The following is a 19,108-nucleotide window of genomic DNA, read 5'->3' as shown; positions in this document are numbered from 1 at the left end:
AAAGGTTATCTACTTTTTTTAAAAAAAAATTACTTTGACAAAAGGGGAAATCTGAGAAACAATGAAAATATTAATTTTGAGTAAAATATTATTAATCTTTTTGATAAAAGCTGTTTGCCCGAAATATTGTTAAGCATGTCCACTATTCTAGAGAGAAAGTGGCTGGCAAGATAGTTATTTTTGATCAATAATAATGAAGCTGACCTTTTTGAAATCATTTTGTGTGTGTGTGTATAACTGAGGATGAAAATACATATGGAAGTTGTAGGGATAGTGTAAATTGAAGTGGAATGCAACTTCTGTTGTTTTGCACAGAAGCTGGTGGAAAAACTGCATTTTGAGATTTTTGTGTGTAACTTTTGAAAATCTGATGGATTGGGATGGAGGTAACAAGTTGATATTTTATCTCTGATAGTTATAGACTGCTTTATTAAAAGTACAAATATCAGTTCCCAGGTAATAATCTTTATTTTCTTTCAAAGATGAGTGAATCATTTTGCAGTTTTAGGTGCATTGGGTTATTTTCCTCAGTCCTGCACCCAGCTGTTTGTTATGTACTTGCAGCCAATAATTCAATAAAAATTCAGAGTCGTTTTTGTGAGGTGGTGGTTCTCTGTTCAGTGTTACTGGATTTTTTTTCTGTGAAACCCTTATTTTTATCCAAGTAGGTCAGCTGTTCATAGGGCCTGACAGAATGGTAGCTTCAAACACTATCCCATGTTATCTCTTCGCAATGAAAGTTAGTGTTGCCATTTTCTTTTTCAGAGATGTCCATATATCGAAGTGTAGGATCTTTTGAAGATCTTCTGAACTAGCAGTCTCCAGGAAGAAGGATAGAGCTTTTCACACCCAGCAATCTTGAAAGTGTTAAATGAACTTGATTAAAATCTAGGAAAGCTCCTAGAGATCAACAGTCTTAGTAGGTGACCACTGAAATCCTACATCAGAGCCCTTCTCAGTTGGTGCAGACTAGTTTGGAATAATTTAGGATACCGCTGCAGTAGTTGCCATGACTAAAGTTAGTGCTGAGTGTGTCCTAAAAGGCAGTCAGTGTTTTCTCTTTGCTTCTGCTTATGGTGGGTGTTTTGTGCTCTCATCCTTGTTTAAGGGAGGGACTGGTGGGAATAAGTTCCCCACTGCTGGGAAAATTGAACAGATTTGGATAAATTCAACAACTACAAGAAGACAGAGATCATCCTTTAGCATTTAAGCTTGTACATAGTCAGCAAGACTGCCTGATATTCTTGTGAATTATTATACACCTGATGCTCTTCCTGTGAAAACGTGTTCTGTTTCCTTATCCAGGAATCTGACTAGTCTAATCACCCTGTAAAATATATCACCCTGTAAAATTTAATTATCTTGTGCTATTGCAAAAGGATGCATGTTATACAGGTCCTTTTGGTTTTAGCTTTTGCAAACACTTGCAGATGAGATCCAAAAAGGGCTTTATAGAAGTAGGCAGCTGTGGAGAATATGTAGTATTGGTATGATTTCTGTCCTTGCTTTTTTCAGTCAGAAGGCGTATTATGTGTAGAGGTGTTGCCCACATGGACCTTAGGGACACACCAAGTCAAGGCAAGGATTCTCCATAATTCTGAGTGGGGGAAGCAGAAAAGAAATGAGGGTGGCTATCGCTGCCTTCTGTCACTTCAGTTGTTTCCCCTTCTCCATCAGACTCAGTATAGCACTGCATCAGTCTTTCTGTTATGGTGGGAAAACACTTTTGTCATTCAAGTATTTCAGCCCATTTGCAGAACCTGAGTTTTGTCTTTGAATGCTACAGGATGCAATAAAAGCTGAATAATTTAATACGCTTTTCCACCAAGACTATTCATCACAGGGCAGCTCTGGAATAGAAAAGGTACAGTCAGAAGTAATGACCCTGCAAATCCTCAGAGGGATCAGGGGCATGGATCAGAGGGCCCCACTTCAGTCCCCTGGTATATTTGGTGAAGCAAAACTTCCATTCCTGATAGGAGCTTCAGTAATGAATGAGTAAACTTGTGTTAGCAGTCTATAGCTAACATAGCTAAAAAAATGAGGCTGCGTCATTGTTTTGGCTGTTCAGTATGCTAGATTCTGACCGTGCAATCTTTATTGCTAGAGATGAGGTGTGAGTTGGAGAGCAGAGTGCAACTTCTTGCTCTGTTTTCCACCTGGAGCCTATCAGTAAGGCAATTATGAAAATAATGTTAAAAATGGAATAAAATATAAACAGTGTTGAATGCAGAATAAACTTTATGAAGCATCAGGGAGGCATAAGTATGTTTCTTAGAGTTGCTGATCACTTGCACTTCTCTAAGTTTGTAAATCTGCAGAATGTAAGATGCTTAAATGAAGGGTTCGGGCAGCCTGTTAAAAGCACATTGTATGAATGCTTGTGCTCTGAATGTGTAAGTTGAGGATTTATTTTATGTGAGCATCAGGTGTTGGATACATGCCCTGAGCTGTGATGTACTGATAGTCAGCGTGACTCTATTTCTAATAAATAAGCAGAATTACCTATAAAAATATCTTAACTAATTTAGTACCTGGTATTGTTGTCATTATTGTGGTTCTGTCATGTCATTACTTAACGTTTGAATATGAACAGCTTAAAGCACCACATATTAGAGTGAGTGCCATTTTTGCCCACTAACAAGGTTTTAATCAAGGCATTCAGCAGCTCTAAATAGGCCTTTGCTTCTGAATTTGCATATCAGGAGGGGGCTGGGAGCATGAGTGGGTGGATGTCATGTCCCAGTGATTAATGATCTCTAGGAAGCCGAAAAGGGGAGAGTAATATACGCAGTATTTCTACCCCCTGGAGTAGGAATGCAAACACTATTGTGCAGATCTGTGCATAGTCACTGACTTCCTGGTAGCTGGAGAATTTCATACACTCCTCTACCACAAATAAAACTGTCAGTGGAGTGACAAAGATCAGAAAGCCGAGCTTCATTTATTGAAAAGAATAGCTCAGACACAGTGATCCAGAAAATTAATTTTGTAGGTGTTTGGGAACTTGGTTGTTTAATAAGAAACTGGTAAAAAGAGAACTTTTGATGAAAGGCCTGAAGCCACCAAATATTTGTTGAATTTCAGTCTGTTTTGTTCCTGACTATTCCTGAATTATTGGAGAGGAATAACTTCCATGATATAAAAGACATATCTTAAACAGGAATTAGAAACAAAACAAAGAGAACAAGCTTTCCAAAACGTAGAAGTTGTCTGAATGTCAATTGCTAAAAGAGCAAAAGGGAGATGGCACAATGTGGAACAGCCACCCAGTCTGATCAGACCAAAACCAGCACATTTGTTAGAAATCCTGTTATGTTTGATTGCCATGATTTGCTTTCTCTAACTAATTCTTTGTTAAAATTGTATTAATAGCATAAAAACTGAGGGCAGCTTCTAAGTAGATTATTAAAAGTGTTAAATGAAGTTGTTTGAAAAGTTTTGTCTATTCTTGGAACACTTCGCCAATCCTTGAAACATCGGTGCTCATAGTTTCGGTGATAGCTTTGAAGTCTGCTTACGTAAGCCTAAATAGTTCTGTAGTATTTCTGAATATATCCATTTATAAATTTAGTTCAGCATCAGCAAGTAAGTAATGACAGAATTCTAATTTTTGCAGCAACTCTGTAATTTAGCCCCATATTCAGGAAGAGTACGAACACAAGTCTGTATAATGAGGACAGGATAGATAGCAAACTCAAGGGATGTGTACCATACAAGAGACCCTTGCAAAGTAAGTTCCTTCTTGCTCCATTAAAGAGGAGGGAGGGACCCTGTGGTCTAATTTTAATCACTTAATGGATATTTGGGAAGTGCTCCTCTTTGTGCTTTGTAGAATGCAAAGACTGCCCGTTACTGAAAGGTAGTGCTGGTAAATAAACCTGAATCTTTTTTTAATGCGTTGAAAGCCTTCTGTATTTCCTATGCACTACAAGCTAAGTAAAAGTGAAAATATTTCAGGGGACCTGAAAAATTGCCACCACACCCCACTGTTATACGAGGAGGAGATGTTTTCTGTGGTGTACTTTGTCACGTTAATGATGGTAATATGGATGTGTTGTAAAATGTTTTACGTTTCAAGGAGGAAAAAAACTCTGGCCACTGCAAATCAATGTGAGAGTTCCCCCTGCTGTCCTGCAAGATCAGCTGCTGTAACACACTGCTGGAAGCTGTGCCTTATCTGTGGGATAGGATACTGTGGAGGCTGGAAGTAATAGGGCACTACTACAGTATAGCTTTTGGAGCTTTTGTCTTTCTTTTTCCTTGTTTGTTCCAAGAGCCAGCACTCAGGCGATAATGCATGCCACCTTCTTTAAAACCCAGAGAGTGGAAAATAAAGCATTGTTTGAGTTGCTGGGCCTCTTTTTGGTTGCAGTTGTACAAACAGTTTATGGTGAGTTGTACTCTGGTTTTAATTCTTTCTTTCAAATGAATAATGAATTTTTAAAATCTGTTTCAGCAATGCAGTCAACCTCTTAAGCAATGTTCCCGTTTCTTGCTTGGATGTTCTTATTAGTCCATCATCCCAAGAGGAAACAGATATAAAATACAATGGTATGAATATGGGAGCAATTCAAATTTTACTGGATTTCATGGAGAAGAGAATAGACAAGGTATGGGCTGCAAAGATTCTTCACAAAAGGGGCATCTTTCATGACAGCAAAATTGCACATACGTAAAGCTTCTTGCAAACCTTTTGGATAGTATTTAGCACAAATATGGATGTCCTTGCTTCTAGATTGTGAAACGCCTCAAAACTGAGAACAAATTTCTGTGAATATGTGAAGCATACTTGCTTGTGTGTGTGTGAGGATGAACATTTGGCTCTTTGTTTATATCTATGTAAAATTCATGTTTTGGCTGTCATATAGGACTTCATTAAATGGTTCATAGGATTTGAAAAGGAAAATTTGCTTTTTAAAATGTTTTATTTGTATTTGGTTTTATTTTAGGGAAGCAGCTATAGAGAAGGTCTGACTCCAGTTCTCAGTTTATTAACTGAATGCTGCCGAACTCACAGGAATATCAGGAAGTTTATCAAAGCTCAGGTAAGTAAAATATTCATCAAAATTTGAATATGAAGCTAGTGATAAACTTTTTGAGGTTTTGTACATCAGTGCAAGACACTGATATTTTAAAAGTATGAATGGTTTCATATTGAATTGCCCACAAAGTTCCCTACAGTATTTTTTTTCTCTTAGGTCTGACAACTGTCAGCTATAGAAATACTTTTTCAGTCATGTAAATGAATAGATATTATGGCTTAAGTTCCACAATACATTTTGTAGAGCTGTTAAATAATAATGTTAGGGATGTTGTAAAGCTGTGTTAATGTGGGTCGCCATGGATCATGTGACATAGAGGCAAAGAACTTACTGGGGTTTGTCCCCTTACATCCAGGATATCAAAAAGATTTTCAGTGCAGTTAATAAAACTTTGCAAAGCTGTGTGGTAGCCAGTGAGGCTACAGGTGTCTTCATGGGTTCTGCTTGAGCTTTAGTTTGACTTCAGCAGGCAGGAGTCATTGGAATTGAAACTTGCGTATCAGCAGTTCTGTCAGAGTAGAACTGTCCCTGGACAGAGGCAAACTTCAACACTTGGTCTCTTAAAATAGCTATTTAATACAGTACAGGCTGTGGGTAGGAGAAAAAGGAAAAAAGATTTACATGCCATGGTTAAAGAACTAAAGGATCTCTGTGGCTTGGTGCTTGGGTGTTGTGTTTTCTGCTTGTTTTGCTGCTTTTCCTGAAGTCAAGTGGAGAGAAGTTAAAAGATGAGCAAGGGAGAGGCAACTGAAACCAGCTGAGAAATGTTCTTTTTCCTAAGCTATGGTGATTTTTCAGGTTGCATCATAGATGCCACTCCCAGATCAAAGCTGCGCCTGAATTCATAAATGGAGTTTATAATGGAAAAGAGCATATATTTTCTGCCTCTTTCACCTATACCAGAAAAGTGTTTTTGAGGAATTTAAGAAACTTGTTCTTGCTGTTTGGTTTTGTTCGCTGCAGTTATTTCCGAGGATACTCTTCTGATCTGTTAAGTAAAAAAAAAAAAAAGTTGCAGAGCCAAACGTTCAGAAGTTAGAAAATGAAGTTGTCTGCACATTTTTACGACATCTCGGTGTCTAGATGTCAGGATATAATTGCATGCTGTCTCTTACCACAGGACCACTGCCTCATATAGTGCACAGAATAGATGGATGCTGCTAACTGCCTGACCGGATGTTTGATATTTTGAATTATCCTTATTGTTAAGTGTTGGCCTTAGGCTTTATTTGTTGTGCACTATTCAAATTCTGATCTGAAGACAGAATGATTAATTTCCTCATGGACTGTCCTATGGCACTCATCACTGTATTAGTATTAGAGTATTCTAAAAACATTAATTCATTCTTACAACACTCTGTGAAATGGCAGTCATGGTACTATCCCCATTGGGGAAAGTAAGTAGGGACAAAGTAAAATGTTTTTGTTAATTGTTTGAATACTTAGTTTGAAAAAGATGGGGTCTGTTTTTTTCAAAGCAGTCAATACTGTAATACTCATTTGTTTAAGTCTTGGTTCCCTGTGAGTCTGATTTCAGTAGTAATTGAGCAGTAATTTTGCACAGAACATGACATTTTTACGTTAGGCACCTAGAAGACAAAGGACCTGCAGTTTCTTATGGCAATTAGTGACATCTTTGGTTTCATTCCCTAGTAAAACACTGAAGATCCAGAATTCTTGCAGGAGTCTTCAGACCATTAAATATTTCATATTACATCCCAGATTTGTTTGCAGATCATATCATATCCTGTGAATGTGAAAAAATGAATGTAGGTTTTGAGTCCAAAGGCATACGCACAAGGAGGCAGAAGTTAAGTTGCAAAACCAGCCATATTTCAGGCACCTCTTGCTTTTCTTGAGGGTTGAAGTTAACAATATTAATGACATTTAATGAGAAAATAGTGTGTTTGAGGAAATGTTAAATAGTGTTTTCTCCAAAATCTTTTTGAAACATAGCTTCAGCTTTTAAAAGAGTGTTTTCTGGGAGAAGTATGCGTTTCCTCTATACATGTAGAGCCAATTTTTGAAATTCATGGTAGTAGAACTTGCAATGTGACTTTATTTTCCTGCTTTTTCACTATAAGTATATTCATTGTTCTGTATAAATTACACATCGTGTTAATATTGTATGCTGCCTTAAGCTGGTATTTTTAGTGCTTTTGCCAGATATTTGAGCAAAACAGAAGAAACAGAGAACACGAAGCTACTGCTGCCTCTGGGCCAACTATTTTGGGACACTCATTTGTGCTTTTAAACACCTAATAGTTGTCCTTTTTTTTTTTTTTTTTTTTTTAAATAAGTCTGTGTTTGGGACTGAGTACTCTTCTGTCCAGGATGGCAGGCTGGAGGGCCTGAATATGTTAAGAAGCAAGAGTCATTGCTAGTGCATGTAAGCATAGTTAGGTTGATTTTATTCCTTTTTTCGAAGGAGCAAAGCTTACAGTATTTTCACATTCTGTTGACCATGTTTGTTTCTGCAAGGATTGGATGGGTATTGCCATGCATTCTATGCTGTTTTTCTGGGTTTTTTTGCTGCTAGGTACTGCCTCCGTTAAGAGATGTATCAAACCGTCCAGAAGTTGGCACAACAGTGAGAAACAAGCTTGTGCGCCTTATGACACATGTTGACCTTGGAGTAAAGCAAATTGCAGCAGAATTTCTTTTTGTTCTTTGTAAAGAGAGAGGTAAAAATTACTTTTTCTTCTCCCTTTTATATAAGGTCCTGCTGTAATTAGCATACTTGCCTGTTGCTGCAACTCTCGATTCTTTTAACACTATGCTGTTTTTTGTTTTATAGCTGAACATAGCTGAATAATTTTCCTGTATCTTTCTTTGCAGTTGACAGCTTGTTAAAATATACGGGCTATGGTAATGCGGCAGGTTTGCTGGCAGCAAGGGGCCTGTTAGCAGGAGGAAGAGGAGATCATTGGTACTCAGATGATGAAGATACAGATACAGAAGAATACAAATCTGCAAAGCCAAAGTATAGTATTGTTTTCAGTTCTGCACATCCTGTTGCAATTTAGATGTTTTAACGTAATGTTTTTGTTTCACATTCTCCAGAGAGGCCAGTTTTGGAATTACACATGCTTGTATTAACTACTGTCTCCTGTTGACTTCATGGTCTAATTATTGAGAAACCAGCCTCTAATGGTGACCATCATATAGTCAGATGGCACCAGGGGAAAAAAAAAAATTCACTATGAGAATGATTTAACTTCAGTCTGAATATCTATTTAAAATACAGGTGTGAGAAGACATTTTTGAGCAAATTTTAGAAAAAAATTATAGTAACAAACTTAGCAAGGATGGCTTTTGCCCCAGGTTTTGCAGGAACTCACATGAAGTTGCCAAACAACTCACTATTGTTTCTGGGGTATATCTCTGCAACAGAGAACATAAAGGTGTCAAATGTGGCTTAAGGTTTTAAGTGGACTTTGTAAAAAAAGAACAAACCAGTAGGTCTAGTTTCAGCCAGTCAGACTGCCTGGTACTAAAATTTCCCTAAACAATTGAGTAGGTCACATAGGTCAGTATGGAAGGAGCAAAATAACTTCTGTAGAAGGCATGCATCAGGAATCCAATATATTTGTATGAAGAATTCAATGATCATATAGAAGCTCTCTCTGTTGATTTTTATTAATTATAATTGATTTGGTGTTAGAGGTTTCAGTTTGTCATGTTACATCTATGATTTAATGCCATTTTAAGTGGGTTCTGAAATTGTGGATAGTGGGCATCTGAAGCATGTTATTTTTCCACTTTACTCAGTTTTCCTTGAATTACACAGACATGATTAGGTATATGATGGCGGGTTGTGGCTTATTGAAAGATTCTTACTAAGGAACGAATGAAAGACAGGATTAAATGTATGAGAAGTTACAGGAATTATCGCTTTTATGCTAAGAAATGAACTCTAAAACAGGAGGTTTCTTTTTGTTTCTGCACTTCAGGATTTTTTCTTGCTCTTTTCGCTATGCTCTTCTTTCAAAAGCCTAACATAGAGTTATATGCATATAAGTAAAACTATAACATCTATTTAGTTAAAAGCTGACACTTAAATGAAACATTCAAGACAACTGTCAGTTGATTTATGCATCTTATTTTCTGTATTGCTGTTAAATGTTTGTGATCAAACTGCTTGAAAAGATAATTTGCCCTGTAAGTGTTCTTGAAAACTACTTCTCTGCTTTTGTTACCATTTCTGTATTACCGTTTGCTTGTTTTAACAGTGAAAATAAAACTGGCACTGTAAATTCTCAAAGTAACCTTAATTTGGTTTGAGCAAAAATCATCATGGGAAGGGAATAGTAAACTAATTCAGAGGTTCTTCATGAATAAGAAAATGTTAACTGGAACCTGTCTATCTTTTTTAAATTAAACCTGCACGGAATTAGTTTCAAACATGTATCTGCCATTCTGTTCCCCATCTATGTCATTATTACTAATGACATTGTCATTATTACTATCATTACTCCCCTGCTTTTAAACTGCTTGTGTAGGGTTATAACATAACAAGCACTACTGGACTGTGTATTTCTGAGTAGCTAACAAGAAATTAATACAGTGAATCAACACAAAGATAGTATCACGATTCACGAGAAAAGGCTACAAATATGAAAGTTGGCTATTTATAGTAAAACCTTTCATGTGCAGTTCAGACAGTTTTAGTCTTGGTGGTTTCTGTTAGTGTGTTCCTCTCTCCTCCTATCAGTAAGATAGAAGATTTACATATTTCGATAGAAACGTAAACTGTATTGTTTTTCCACCTCCAGCATTAACCTTATCACTGGTCACTTAGAAGAACCAATGCCCAATCCAATGGATGAAATGACAGAAGAACAAAAAGAATATGAAGCTATGAAGCTTGTCAACATGTTTGATAAACTTTCCAGGTATTGTATTATAGCTGCTTTTGAGGGAGGCAGCTCATATCCTGGCTCTTTACTAAGGTCTAGTGCTTCAAAATAGTGCTATAATCAACTTCTTTGCAGGATTAGGACCACTTTAACTGCAGAGAAAAATGTTTAGCACTTCAAAGAAAAGAGTGATATGTAACAGGACTTCAGAGGAAACCTCTTTCGGAGAGGATTGGACAGAATCAGGAAGATCTGGTGGTGAGGGGTCCTGCCTCCTAAGTGGATAGGCTGATAATAATGAAAAGAATTTCTCCTTTTAAAATATGGGACACAATCCAAGCCCAAGGCAAGTGTACTCATTTTCCGCAAGTCAATGAGCAGCATCTCGTGGTAACTACTTATGTCTGCTGCTTATATGGAGAACAAATACAGTGTGAAAATAGTTGTCACCAGAAGCAATAAATTATATAATGGAGCAATTAAAAGGGAATTTACAATTAAGAATTATTGTGGATTTATGAGAATAAGTGTGGACTGGATTACAAATGAGCCTTTATAATTTGTTTTAAATGACTGGGGTAATGCCATAAAATAAAAAAGTACTTAATGTGACATAAAGGTGTTTATTGTTAATACAGAAAGTTGATTTTTATTTTATAACTTTCTACACACAAAAAGGGAACAGACCTGTGCTGTTGGCTATAGCTTTCTTGCTCTTTGACTCAATAATCCTGGAATTTGCTGGGTTTTCTTCCCCCATACTTGTGGCCATATTGGAGTGATTGCTTGTAGTTTGTTTTCTGCATAAGCAGAGTTTTACATTCTTGAGGAACACTTAATGTAATACTAATGTACCATTAAACTGATCTGTAGGAATTTGGGTAAATATGCAAGTGAGTCATTCTTCAAACATGGGAAAACTCAGCAGCTACAAATGTGTTTGTGTTTTGTGAGAGTGTGTAGATATTCAAATAACAATATCTATTGAGAGAAATTCAGCAAACCAAGTATTTTTACATCTCTGTTAAAGATTAGGAATACAGCAAAAGATATGGGAGAATCTGGATTTTATATTAGCTGATAAAGACTGAATTATAAGCAGGGAAGGATCTTGGAACAACTGATCTGAGACTGTCAGTGAAGCAATTGGATACTTTCACATTATTTGCATGGAAAGCAAGTGTAGTGTGTTACAGTCTTTTTAATAAAGAGAAGAAAATGCAATGCACATGTAATCTTAATTGAACTGCTGTAATGACTGCTATGGAAGCTAGAGAATTAAGATGCTGAGCATTAAGGGTACCACAATAAAATGACTAAATGGTCTAAAACTTTTTTTAAGGGAAGATTGAGACCGGAGATAAACTGAGACTGAAGACAAGTCACTTGCTAGCGCTATAGCAGTTACACAAAAAGTCCAAATGGCCTTACTGTAGCGTAAGAGCCTTTTCAGTCTGGAGGACTGGAGGCACCTGCTGTGTTGCCTGCTCTGAACTGACAATAACTAAGCAGCTGGTGCCCTGTGTCACTACTGATCCTCTTGGCCAGTGGTATTACTTTCACCTTGGGCTTTCTGTGTCACTTACATCCACCTGCAGTTTCTTCTATAGTACTTAGACGGCAAACTCTTCAGGGCTGGGACTCTTTTTGTTAGAAGGTTTTTGTTTGTTTGCTTTTTAGTATAGTGATTACTGTGGGACAGTGTCGTTGATGCGACCCCTTTAGGTGCTGCGATAACATGAATAAAATCACTTGACTGTTCTTCCCGCCCTTTTTGTTTTACTGAAAATTGGAGGAGGGGGGAAAATGCTGGCAGGAAGGAAAAAGAAAGTAAGACCTGGTTTTGGGAGGCTGTGGGATGTTTTTAATTAATGTAATTGAGTGCAATTGTGGGTTTTGCAGATGTTAAATCAAATGGGAAGCTGCCAGTCTTGGCAGAAAGCGTTGGTAACATGCTGATAGTAGTGGGAGTCCCTTCACATTTTTGGAATTGAACACTTCTGCTTCCAGCTTGAGCCCTTCAGTGCTGGGCATTTTCAGAGACCTAAATCTACCACTGGAATGCACTATTTTTCTCTTGGTTTGCAACCTACAAATTTAAACCTAAGGTTGCTTTGATAGGAGTCTTCAGTTGATTCTAGGTTTTGAATCTTGCTTTGAGGCAGACTGCTGGTGGCAGGTTTCCTACTTCTGCTGCTCTTTGTTGTTGTCACTATAGGAGGGGACATATACCATGAACTGTGAGCAGCTTGTTTGGTGCAGTGCTTTGCTTATAAGAGGGAAGTTGGATAGGGAATGAACAGCTCCTTCTAATCTTGAACAAGTGTATGTAACTTTATCTGTGTAACTTGGACTAGAGCTTAGAGTGATGTACTGCAAAACTGGTTTGCCTAGTACGCTTGTATTGTCCCAGTAATGGAAGCTAAGCTTTAAAGAGCTAGCATGCTTTTACTGGAGAAAGGTATGGAAAAAAAAAAAAAAAAAAGTTGAAGGAGTGACAAACTTGCTTCCCTTCCTGACCGATGAGGATAATCAGGCCGGGCTGTCACTGGGGTGTTCTAGAGTTGGCCTTGACTGGCTCTGGATCATTTTTGAAAAGTTACCTGATGACAGATTGAACTCAGAAAACAAATTTGCAAAACAGTACTACTTCATTGAACAGTTATAGCCTTCATTAATGGCTTCTAACTGTTTACACTTTACCCTTGTACAGATTTTTTGAAACTATAAGTGATAAAGTGGCATTTTCTCCCTTGTTCCATAAAATGCCAGTGGATTTTTGCTTTCCAGATTTCTCTTTATTTTCAACATTGGCATCAAAGAATTGAAACTGCTTTGAAGTGAAGTAAAGCTGATCCATGCTTTTGATCATTTCAGGTCTTACTTCCAAAGTTTTTCTGTTCTCTTAGGTTGTTGGTGTTTAGGCCTGTTCATGGGGTAATTGACCATTGACAAGGCTAAATTAAAATTAATCACCCAGTTTTGTTTTATCAAAATGTATGGAGGAAAGCTGAATATTGTTTGTGAACCCATTTCCCCCGCCCTGATATTTTAACATAGACTTGAGTTCTACAAAAGCTTTTGTAGAAATTAATATTTTGCTCAAATTTGGCTGGATGAGATTACTTTTTAAAATCGTTATATATATATAAAGTATAAGTGTAAATGAAGGTGAAAAATCTTGATTATTGCAGCTCTTGAGAGATGTAGATGTTACTTAGGTAGTTTGCTGGATGCCTGAACTTGGCCTTGAAGTAACTCTATGGTTTTTGTCTGCAGTAAGGGTCGATAGTATCTTGTTGATTCATTGAGAATTGTTTGGTGACTGTAAATTGGTGTCTTCTGTATGTGATGCACATCTTTGGGCTTTGAAAAACTTCCCAGATCTACAAAAAGATTTAACTCAACCTTTTTTTTTTTTTTTTTTTGCAAAATATCAAGTTAGCCACCTGAATCAGTGTTATATGATATTCTGTTTATATCATAGTTTATTGGAAATACTGTGTGTTAATTAAAATGTCTGGAAAAAATGCTAACATTTTTTCTATTATAAATGGTAGGTAGAATTGTATATTAATTGACTAATTTAAAATGTCAGGATGCTTTTTCCAAGCCAACCTTGTATTAATAGCAAGAATCCTTTTGCTGATGAAATGGTCTCCAATTATCACAGCTTGGGTTTTGTTGTACATTGAACAGAAGTCAACAAAACGAGTATGTAAGAGAACCTGTCTAAATAAGCAACCATACTCATTAAAAACACAAAATTAATCATAGGATGAATGAAGAAGGCAATGTTACATAGATTATTTTTTTTCCTCCCCTTTCTAATCATAGAACAAAATAATGTTACATGAAAGGATCAGAACTATTATGTAGTACTCAATTATAAGGAGGTGAATAGGTCCCTAACATGCCATTTTATCAAAGGAGCAGACTGGTGTTTACATGATGGCTGTTTCATTACAGACACCGTCATTAATTCCGTGTGTCAATACTGCCCTATAGCACATAGAGCAGACAAGAAAGAGTTACCCTTCAAAACAAGGGAATGATTTTTGAGTCGTTATCAAGCTAAATGGCAAGCAGGAAGCTAGAACTTGTATAGATACATTTGAAGGGACTCTTGGGAGATCTGGAAGTGGAAGAAGAGAATGCGTTTTACCAACTGTTTAATTATGGTGTGTTTCTAAGTACACTTGAATAGAATGCTTTGTTTGCATTAGAAAAATGAATGCTGCAAGAAGGTGTATTTGAGTATATGGGAGGTCACATACAGATGTTCAAATATGTATAAATGCGCACACTGTGTACTTGTGTATATCTTCATGGATACAGAAGTATTCCCACTGCCACCTACTGGGCCAAAGCGATCTGTCTTCTACCCTATAGATGTACTATAAACATCCAGTTTCTGGATAGTGAACTGTCTTCTGAGGCTATATGTGCCAGTTTCTGGTGCTTCCCTTGCCACCTTGTATTTCACCTTAAACAGTAAGCACATTCTCAGCTAGCCCAAGTTGTTAAAGCTCGGTTGAGGTCTCTAGGCAGCCAGTGCTAAATGGGGAAATTGCTGAGGCTGGCAGAGCTGAGACCGTTCGTACCAGGTAAGGATCAGCTCTGTGGGCTCTTGTGTGGTACTGAAGTTAGCCAAGTGATGCCTCTTGCAATCCTACCCAAAATTCTGTGATTTAGCAGATAATTAGTTGCTCCAAACTTCTGAAGCTACCTTTGTAGGCAGCCCAGATCTTTTCATCTGTTTGTCTCCCTCTGTATTCTTCCCCTTTGAAAAACAGGAGTAAGCTTGTGTGGTATTAGAGCTTGCAGTTAAGTTTTCACAGTGAAAGGATGCCATATTTTACACCATTTTAGGACTAAATTATGGTTAGGAAAAAAATAGGCTGATCCCTGCTTCTCCTCCTACTTCTTCTTTTGGTGGCCTACAATATTTCTGTCTTCATACAGTTCCGTTTTACTGGGTAGCATTTGTGTGAGGAAGGATATATGGAGTTCAGACTCCTAATGCAGAGAGAACAGCAAACTTGTAACAACCATCTTTCATACTGCTCAAGGACTTGCAAAGCAGGAAGCTCATGCAGGAATAGAAAGGTAATCGATAAACATGCTGTTGTTCTATGAAATGTGAGATCATCCTAGCTCATAGCTAAAGCCTGGAGAGGAGGAAATGCATTGGGAATGAACCTCAAATGCAATACAGCACAGTTCGTAATGGTGCACTTCGAAACGAGTACAGTGAGCTGAGAAACGGGCTTTTGGGCATTGCGAAAGAAGACACAAATGCACGTCAGTGACTCAGACTTCTGCATTACATTGTCATGCAAAACTCAGTGCATTTATCCCCAAAACCCCCGACAAAAACCACAGACCAAGATTTGTGCATATGGATGTCACTGGGAGAGAAAATGTTTGTATCAAATTCCGAGTGTGTGTAGCAGGATGTAAAAGTGAAGCATGAAAGTGGAGTTGCAGAGAAAGAGCTATGTCTTTATATTTGACAGATGATGAGATTGGATTTCTTGACAGTATTTACAGAGAAAAGTATCCTTATGTGAGGAGAGGGAGGTCCCCACATAAGGGAACCTTAGGACCTTGTTTTCCCATGTTTCTCTTTCCCTTTTCTTGAACTGTTTCTTTATCCTTTACTAGGCATTATAATTTTTTTATTACCAGTAATAAATTGTAAATGACTAGTACATGATGTGATTCTATGACTCCTGGCTGCAGTGTTAAAGTTGCAACCTAAGAGTATGCATTGTGGCTTTTAAAACAAAAATCTAGGATCCTCTCAGCTTAGAGGGCAATCAAAAGTGATTTCATTCTTTGTGGCTATCTTTTTACTTTTAGGTCTTAAAAAATATGAGCAAGGACTTACTCTTCAGGTTATTCTTCTCCAAAAATAAGTGTAATAGATAACAACTGAGGCTTGACTTGAGTAAATGGTGCTGAAGAATTGTTGCAAGATTGATTATAGATTTCAAAGGGCAATTGTTTTGTATTGTGGTGCTTAAAGTTTAAAAGCCAAAAAGGCGTTAGATGTACAGGGTTTTTTCCTGTGAAAAAAGGCTTTGCTATTAGATGCAACTCAAAAGCACTCCAGCTTTGCCTTTGGGTGGACTCCTACAGCAGGCAGGCAGGGTTCTGGTCCTGTTTGGACACTAGATCTGCAGTCTGCATTTTTTGAGCCCTCTCAAATCTGGTTTCGAGTATTCTTTTGATCTCTTCTTGCACACATCTCCAGCAGGTACTTGAAAACTTAGGAGTGCTCTCATTTGGGCAGAATCTACATACGATAGATGGCATTGCCTGAAGGAAGAGGACTTGCTGTCAGTACTCGAGTATGGCAAACTATCTCCAGTCTGTTTAAAGATAGACCCTACTCTTACACACACACGAAGAGGAAGAGTCCAGCCTGTGCTCGTTGAGTATGTTCATTACAAACCTCCTTCCCTGGGGCCCAGCTTCCCACCCAGACCCGGTTAGCCAAACCACAGCAGTGTCTCCAGGACCAGTTTCTCATGTTTTGAAACGCCGCAGGCAGTGGGATTCATGAGCTTATCACCGTAGTATCCGATTGCCACATCTGTGCAAAGAGCTGCATTTCTCTTGCTGGTCTCTGCTCTTCCTGAGCAAAAAAGACTCTTGGAGGCTTAATTTAACTGCTGTTCGACACTACAATATCTAGTGTACGCACGCCATGTAATTCAGATGATGTCTTTCTTGCTGTTCCTATGGTTGTGTTAAGGTTAGACTGCCAGCTGTGTACAAGCAATTTTTGCCCCTTTTTTCAGCCAAGGTAGTAGTGCAGACCAGGCAGAGAGCTGGTGAAATGCCTTCGCTTCCCCATTGAGTGATGGAGTTTTATTGTCTGTGGCTCAGGAGGGTGGTATATGTATGTTAAATTGGCAGTTTTACTGGGCTGCCTTTCAAGCAAGGGGTAAATTGACATCAAGCCTCTGCTCCTTTATTTAAGGTGACTCCTGAATATTTAGAGGTATTTTCCATTTATTTTTTTTTTCAGCAGAAAATCAAAATGTTATCTTTGCCCTTACAGCTTTTGCCATAATCCACATATAAATGAGGTGATAAAAAGTAAGGATTAAATAAATCTTTGCTAATACTTTTTGATTGGCTTAATCAATAATTAATCATCTCTTAGATGAGGCTGTAGCTTGTGGAGTAGATATAATTGGATTAGCTGCTGAGAGGCCTTTGGAGCTTTGAAGAGATTAAAATGGCTGTCAATCCTGTAATTAAACTGCCACAAACAAAAGCAATAGTATAAGAATCAGTCAGCTTTTTTTAAATGAATCAACAAGTACTTACACACCCCTAGTAGTGGGGTAGACAGAATCTGTTCTCATAACTGATTTATTTCCTTCAACAAGATAAATATGTATCAAATCATTGTTTTAACTGCCTGGACATATATTGGCCAGAATGGCAGGTGAAATTTTAGGAAGAAATGGCTGTCGGAGAACTCTTAGGAGAAAAGCTAGTTTGTGTATCTAAAACGGTGAACCTGCTCCTTGTCTTGAGCCTATTAGGCACTGACTTTTCATGGTGTCTTTAATTGGCTAAGTAGGTTTGGCCTACATGAATGAAGTCTTTATCTGTCCTGCTCTTTCCCTCCCACCTATTTTGGAAGGTTTTTTGTTCCTCTTTCTTCAAAACAGAGGGCTTTAGCAGAAATAACTTCCTTTTAAAGGCTCATTATGTACTAAAGCATATACTGTATGTGACTGTATTATACACATGTGAATTGATATGTGTGCATATGCTAATATATATTCTTTTTTTAAATCTCTTACAGAGATGAGCTTATAAAACCAATGGGAGTGCGGCCGGATGGTACAATGGCTCCTTTGGAAGAAGCAGTCAGCCAGTACCATACCAACAAGCAAGACAGTTCAGATTCAGACTAAAGTATCACCTGCTTCACTCTCAATTCTCCTCTAATCCACACTTTTCCTTAGAGCCATGACATCTTTTATCTAGGCATTTTATCCTCACATTAGCCAGCATCACTTTAACTGTTCTATTATTGGAATATTTAAATGATGGGTCCTGTGGTGTAATGTCTGAATTTTTATTATGTCTGTTTAAAGAACATATCAATTTATTAGTTTATGATCTTTATTAATTTAAAACTAAATATATTTCAAAGGGATAAAAAGTGAAAGCCTAAAATGTAAAATAAAATATGAACACTTTAATTTTCCAGAATCCTGTTTTCTGAACTCTGTAGGTTTTCCCATTCTTGATATTTTTTTTTGTATTGTCTTGCCAGTCTCTCCCTTTATATAATTGTAATTAAAGAAGTGTGTTTGCTTAATGGCATTAGGAGCAGAGGGAAGTCTGACTGACCTTGTGAAGCTGCTTTAACTAGCATTCAGCAGTGATTTCAGAGCTACCCTTTTTAAAATCTCATTGGGTTTGTTACTGCTACACACTTCTGTGGTTAAGCTGCTACTTAAGATTTTACCAATGTGTCAGTCACTGACTGCTGCTAAAATTACCTTTAAATTGGGAACAAGATGATGTATGTTGTATGTCCTCCATCCCCCCCTCCCCCATTAAGACCACACAAATATACACACACACACACACCCATCTTTGGTTAAGTAAAAACATCCCTATTCAAAACAGCATTCAAGTATGTACACTTAAATGTTGCCATGAATGGGAGTGGACTGAAGTGAAGTGCACGTGCAAGTGTTTTACTGAATTGGGGCCTACTTTTGGAGATTAACGGATACGCCTCACTTGAAGGGAAGTCAAACTAATCAACAAAGAAATATTTCCTTTTAGGGAGAACTTAGGAAGCGATGGGGTAGAGTGGGAAGGAGAAGAAAGTGTCACTTTCAACTCTGTACTCTTTAAAAACAAAGATTAAAGTTTTAGGCGTGCTGCACTGCTGTTGTTGCCTCTTTGCCTGCTTGGTTTTCTTTCTCCATATGTTTCTCCCAGCATGAATTACATGAAGAATAATTCATGTCCTAGTTTGTAATTTTTTTTTTTTTTCTCAGAAGCATACACATGCCATTCTTGTGAACCTTTCAGGGGTTGGTGAAAGTTCTCCAGTTTGTTTCCTATGACTTGACACTGGTTCCCTGAACTAAGGAAGGTGGTGTTCAAAGACCTTGTAAAGGGAGGACTTGGTATGAAATCATGCTGTGGTTTCCC

General features: G+C 37.6%; 1 protein-coding gene across 1 annotated transcript in view; it reads left to right on the top strand.

The window, feature by feature from the left end:
* The window catches only part of RIC8B (RIC8 guanine nucleotide exchange factor B), a 37,583-nt gene extending 18,475 nt beyond the window's left edge, over nt 1–19,108 (top strand). The window contains exons 5-10 of the mRNA XM_075050884.1: nt 4,460–4,613; nt 4,953–5,048; nt 7,585–7,729; nt 7,884–8,028; nt 9,821–9,940; nt 17,736–19,108. Of these exons, the coding sequence (XP_074906985.1) occupies nt 4,460–4,613; nt 4,953–5,048; nt 7,585–7,729; nt 7,884–8,028; nt 9,821–9,940; nt 17,736–17,847 (772 nt within the window). The 3' untranslated portion in view covers nt 17,848–19,108. The remainder of the gene's footprint in view (nt 1–4,459; nt 4,614–4,952; nt 5,049–7,584; nt 7,730–7,883; nt 8,029–9,820; nt 9,941–17,735) is intronic.

Source organism: Buteo buteo, chromosome 19 (genome assembly GCF_964188355.1).
Source record: "Buteo buteo chromosome 19, bButBut1.hap1.1, whole genome shotgun sequence".
Taxonomy (NCBI): Eukaryota; Metazoa; Chordata; class Aves; order Accipitriformes; family Accipitridae; genus Buteo; species Buteo buteo.
This window is presented reverse-complemented; position numbering and strand designations above follow the sequence as displayed.